This window comes from Pseudophryne corroboree, chromosome 1 (genome assembly GCF_028390025.1).
Source record: "Pseudophryne corroboree isolate aPseCor3 chromosome 1, aPseCor3.hap2, whole genome shotgun sequence".
NCBI classification, from domain to species: domain Eukaryota; kingdom Metazoa; phylum Chordata; class Amphibia; order Anura; family Myobatrachidae; genus Pseudophryne; species Pseudophryne corroboree.
Window position 1 is genome coordinate 593,433,917 of NC_086444.1, and position 6,000 is coordinate 593,439,916.

Consider the following 6,000-nt stretch of genomic DNA (forward strand, 5'->3'; position numbering starts at 1 on the left):
ATCCATCCGTGCTGTTGTAGCACTTCCCGAGATAGTGCTACTCCGACCAACAACTGCTCCTTGGACCTCACCTTTATAAGGAGATCGTCCAAGTACGGGATAATTAAAACTCCCTTTTTTCGAAGGAGTATCATCATTTCTGCCATTACCTTGGTAAAGACCCTCGGTGCCGTGGACAGTCCAAACGGCAGTGTTTGGAATTGGTAATGGCAATCCTGTACCACAAATCTGAGGTACTCCTGGTGAGGATGGTAAATGGGGACATGTAGGTAAGCATCCTTGATGTCCAGGGATACCATGTAATCCCCCTCCTCCAGGCTTGCAATAACCGCCCTGAGCGATTCCATCTTGAACTTGAATTTTTTTATGTATGTGTTCAAGGATTTCAAATTTCAAATGGGTCTCACCGAACCGTCCGGTTTCGGTACCACAAACAGTGTGGAATAGTAACCCCGTCCTTGTTGAAGTAGGGGCACCTTGACTATCACCTGCTGGGAATACAGCTTGTGAATTGCCTCTAGCACAGCCTCCCTGCCTGAGGGAGTTGTCGGCAAGGCAGATTTGAGGAAACGGCGGGGGGGAGACGCCTCGAATTCCAGCTTGTACCCCTGAGATACTACTTGAAGGATCCAGGGATCCACCTGTGAGCGAGCCCACTGATCGCTGAAATTTTTGAGGCGGCCCCCCACCGTACCTGGCTACGCCTGTGGAGCCCCCGCGTCATGCGGTGGACTCAGAGGATGCGGGGGAAGAATTTTGATTCTGGGAGCTGGCTGACTGGTGCAGCTTTTTCCCTCTTCCCTCGTCTCTGTGCAAAAAGGAAGCGCCTTTGACCCGCTTGCTTTTCTGAAGCCGAAAGGACTGTACCTGATAATACAGTGCTTTCTTAGGCTGTGAGGAAACCTGAGGTAAAAAAATTTCTTCCCAGCTGTTGCTGTGGATACGAGGTCCCAGAGACCATCCCCAAACAATTCCTCACCCTTATAAGGCTCTATGTGCCTTTTAAAGTCAGCATCACCTGTCCAGTGTCGGGTCTGTAATACCCTCCTGACAGAATGGACATTGCATTAATTCTGGATGCCAGCCGGCAAAATATCCCTCTGTGCATCCCTCATATATAAGACGACGTCTTATGTTCGCAAAATAGTATCCCTGTTTGACAGGGTTACAGACCACGCTGCAGCAGCACTATCTGCAGGTCTCAGTCTAGTACCTGAGTGTGTAAATACAGACTTCAGGATAGCCTCCTGCTTTTTATCAGCAGGTACCTTCAAAGTGGCCGTATCCTAAGACGGCAGTGCCACCTTTTTTGACAAACGTGTGAGCGCCTTATCCACCCTAGGGGATATCTCCCAGCGTAACTTATCCTCTGGCGGGAAAGGGTACGCCATCAGTAACTTTTTAGAAATTACCAGTTTCTTATCGGGGGAACCCACGCTTTTTCACACTTCATTCACTCATTTGATGGGGGAACAAAACACTGCCTGCTTTTTCTCCCCAAACATAAAACCCTTTTTTAGTGGTACTTGGGTTAATGTCAGAAATGTGTAACACATTTTTTATTGCCGGGATCATGTAACGGATGTTTCTAGTGGATTGTGTATATGTCTCAACCTCGTCGACACTGGAGTCAGACTCTGTGTCGACATCTGTGTCTGCCATCTGAGGGAGCGGGCGTTTTTGAGCCCCTGATGGCCTTTGAGACGCCTGGGCAGGCGCGGGCTGAGAAGCCGGCGGTCCCATAGCTGTTACGTCATCCAGCCTTTTATGTAAGGAGTTGACACTGTCGGTTTATACCTTCCACCTATCAATCCACTCTGGTGTCTGCCCCACAGGGGGCGACATCACATTTATCGGCATCTGCTCTGCCATCACATAAGCCTCCTCATCAAACGTGTCGACACAGCCGTACCGACACACCGCACACACACAGGGAATGCTCTGACTGAGGACAGGACCCCACACAGCCCTTTGGGGAGACAGAGAGAGAGTATGCCAGCACACACCAGAGCGCTATATAATTTTTGGATTAACACTATAATGAGTGAATTTTTCCCAATAGCTGCTTGTATATACAATATTGCGCCTAAATTTTGTGCCCCCCCTCTCTTTTTAAAACTTTGAGCCTGAAAACTACAGGGGAGAGCCTGGGGAGCTGTCTTCCAGCTGCACTGTGAAGAGAAAATGGCGCCAGTGTGCTGAGGGAGAAGCCCCGCCCCTTTTTCAACTGACTTTCTCCCGCTTTTTCTGGAATACTGGCAGGGGTAATTTTACATCTATATAGCCTCTAGGACTATATATGATGTAGATTTGCCAGCCAAGGTGTCATATATTGCCCTCAGGGCGCCCCCCCCCCAGCGCCCTGCACCCTCAGTGACCGGAGTGTGAAGTGTGCATGAGGAGCAATGGCGCACAGCTGCAGTGCTGTGCGCTACCTTGGTGAAGACTGAAGTCTTCTGCCGACGATTTTCCGGACCTCTTCTTGCTTCTGGCTCTGTAAGGGGGACGGCGGCGCGGCTCCGGGAACGAACACCAAGGCTGGGCCTGCGGTCGATCCCTCTGGAGCTAATGGTGTCCAGTAGCCTAAGAAGCCCAAGCTAGCTGCAAGCAGGTAGGTTCGCTTCTTCTCCCCTTAGTCCCTCGATGCAGTGAGCCTGTTGCCAGCAGATCTCACTGTAAAATAAAAAACCTAAAATAAACTTTCTTTCTAGGAGCTCAGGAGAGCCCCTAGTGTGCATCCAGCTCGGCCGGGCACAGAAATCTAACTGAGGTATGGAGGAGGGTCATAGTGGGAGGAGCCAGTGCACACCAGATAGTACCTAATCTTTCTTTTAGAGTGCCCAGTCTCCTGCGGAGCCCGTCTATTCCCCATGGTCCTTACGGAGTTCCCAGCATCCACTAGGACGTCAGAGAAATTGGAAAACCAGACTGTGTGTGTGTGTGTAGAGAGGAGCAATAGTGAGGACGTGCGTGTGCTGCTGCTGCTGTTGTTCTGGGCTGAGGAGAGACCACGCTGTTGCCATGTTCCGCCTGGAAGGTCTTGGGCCCAAGGCTGACCCCGAAGAGATGCGTGTGAAGATGCGGCGCGATGTCCTCACCTCTGTGCGCAACTTCCTCCTCTATGTGGCCGTGCTGAGGATCAGTGAGTAACCCCTCTCCTCCACTCACTATGTTCCTGTCCATGCTCTGTCGTGGGGTTTCCAGACAGTATTTCCCCAGCTACAGCGCTGGGACTACAAGTCCCAGCATCCTCATGGTGTACAGCACAGACCTGGCAGTGTCCCCTGCTCCCTGCACCCACAGTTCATAGCTGCCTTTTTACTATGAGCTGGGAGGCACAGGCTATATAACATGCTGTGGCAGTGTAGTGTCAGCAGCACCTTCCAGCCATAGCCTATTGTGCAGGGAGTGCTGTGTGTGCATACAGGCCCCAGCCTGACCTCTAGCTGGGGGATCACACTTACAGTATGGGCCGATCTGTCCAAGGGCAATTTCCTGATTAAAACTAAGGTTTTTGGCAGCTACGTAACGTGTACTTGCCGACAGTATACATGGTGTGGGATCTGGTCTCTAGGTCGACATGTTCTAGGTTGACATGTCAAAAGGTCGACATGTGGTTTTCACAATTTTTCTTTTTCTTTTTTTGAACCTTTTCATATTTAACGATCCACGTGGACTACGATTGGAACGGTAATCTGTGCCGAGTGAAGTGGTAGCGGAGCGAGGCACCTTGTCCGCGAGCCGTGTGAGAGGACACGGTGCACTAATTGGGGTTCCCGGTCACTCTACGAAGAAAACGACACCAGAAAAACATTAAACCTCATGTCGACCTAGAGACCCTGTCGACCTAGTTACTATCTACCTTCCATACCACACCCACATGGTGCACAAAGCAGCACACGCGTGTCTAGTACCTTACTACCTGTCACTATGCAGGGGCAGTAAGATACTCTGCTACAGCTTCCATGGATGCTGGTGATCAGGGCTTTTCTTTCCTCTTGTTTAATCATCCTGATTAAAGAAAATGCTTATTGCAATGATCTGGCAACTAATACATGGACGACATGACCTGAAACCCTGGTCAGCAGGCATTGTGACGGACTGACCTGACCCAAGTACACAGTTGTAATTGGTAGACACAATGTAAGAATGATTTATTTCTAATATATTCGTCTCTTTATTTTTATAGCTCCGTTTGTCTTGAAGAAGCTGGACAGTATATGATGAAAACACATTTGGAGGCTGTTTCCTATAGTTAAGCCGTGGACTGATTTGTCTCCTACACCATGAACTGAGACATAAACTGATGGGTATCCACATGGTGTAAGGACACTGGTTGGAATGTAAAAGTAATTAATATTGACTGTAATGAGTGACCATCAGTTCAACGGTCATTGCTGACATATTTTGTATGTACTTCTGTTTTCTTAGAACGCTACCTTTAAAATCCACTTTGATTTGGAGTCATGGTTTTAATGTTTTTCCTAACTACTGTGGCAGAAAAACACTAGTAAATAAAATACAAAACATAAGATGAGGTTGTCGTTTTATTTATAATAAGACAGTTGTAAATCTGTGCTGCACATTTTGGGGCAGATTTAACAAGTGATATTCTTATCACCCTTTACCTATGATGAAAAAGAATTGCACATCAATAATAGCGCTGATTAGAAATCATGTATCATTATATACACCACTGTGTGAAAAGGTGAACATAAATATGCTGATTCACCATAAACTGAGGAAGGTGTCCTCACAGTTCTCTGTTATGTGTAAAAAGTTCTCCTCCTTCTATGAGCTCGTCAGGAGGCAGCTGTATATGATCCTGAGTCTGCAAAACAAGTGGCACCTCTCCCCTTCTATATGAGGGAATGTTTTGAGGGACACTTTAAACAAATTGGATCATAGTGCAGTATGTCTTAAAAACAGAACATTTATTTTACACAAGATGCACTTACAGGAACATGGAATAAAAACAGCATATCATGACAATCTCATTTGGCATATCACCAGTAGATGCAATCCTTAGTCAGGGATTCCCAGAGTGTCAGATGGTACAAAGGTGGAAATATGAGCCCCGGATGCCCACAGCCACGTCACCACAGGTAGACCCTTCAAGGTAGCAGATTAAATTCAAATATAGTAGCCACGCTTAACGCGTTTCGGACGATATAACGTCCTTCGTCAGAAGCATGGCAAACACATACAGACTCTTACTATTTATTCCCTCTTAATGAGGGATACCCAGCTGAACACAATTTCCGCTGGTCGGCGCCGTCGTGATCTTCCACCGGTGTATACAATCCTAATACGGAAGCGGAAGTGACGTATGCGGTTCACCGCCAGCCGGAAGTCGCGATGTTTGCGTTCCACCGCTGAGATTCATCATCTCCGGTTGTTGTAGATAGGTAAACTTTTCCTGAATGAATTTGTAGATAGCCGAGTCCACATTTGAGAGTCCCAATAGCAAAATCCATCATATAGAATACAGAAATGCAAGAATAATAGTTTAAAAACACGTAATAAAATATATATTTATAAAAGCCCAATGTCCATATGAAAAAATTGATAAATGCAGAAAAGAAGGTGCACAGTGCAGAAATAGAGAATACCAAAGCCATCAGACTAGGTTAAAAAACATTTTAGTTCGAATTCACCATTTAGTCCTCCTGGGGACAGAGTTCCCAAACGGTGAATCCACCTCATTTCTGTCTGCGACAGTCGTCTGTCCAGGTCCCTAGTCCTCCATTTAGGGAGAATTAACTGGATCCCACAAAATGATTTTAGAAAGCATTCTTTTGAATTATGCAATTTTTTAAAATGTGAGGAGACTGTATGGGTCTCTAAGCCCTTTCTGATGTTATAAATATGCTCTGCCCATCTAGTCTTGGCACATCGAGTAGTTTTTCCCACATAAAAGAGCCCGCATGCACATTCCAGAATGTAAATGACATTCTTTGAGTGGCATGTAATGAACTCTCTTATGGGGTATGTTCGACC

At 46.9% G+C, this 6,000-nt stretch overlaps 1 protein-coding gene across 1 annotated transcript; it reads left to right on the plus strand.

Moving 5' to 3' along the window:
- The first annotated feature begins 2,923 nt into the window (after window positions 1-2,923).
- LOC134926458 (mitochondrial import receptor subunit TOM5 homolog) lies at window positions 2,924-4,532 on the plus strand. Its single transcript, XM_063920994.1, has 2 exons — window positions 2,924-3,142; window positions 4,190-4,532. Exons 1-2 carry the CDS (start codon window positions 3,022-3,024, stop codon window positions 4,222-4,224), a joined length of 156 nt encoding a protein of 51 aa, XP_063777064.1. The 5' UTR covers window positions 2,924-3,021; the 3' UTR covers window positions 4,225-4,532.
- Window positions 4,533-6,000: the final 1,468 nt, after the last annotated feature.

Excerpts from the sequence above, each read along its gene's own strand:
- LOC134926458 (XM_063920994.1), top strand. The coding sequence starts at position 3,022 with ATGTTCCGCCTGGAAGGTCTTGGGCCCAAGGCTGACCCCGAAGAGATG. Across the intron at positions 3,143-4,189 it reads TGTGGCCGTGCTGAGGATCA|CTCCGTTTGTCTTGAAGAAG; the intron begins GTGAGTAACCCC and ends TTATTTTTATAG.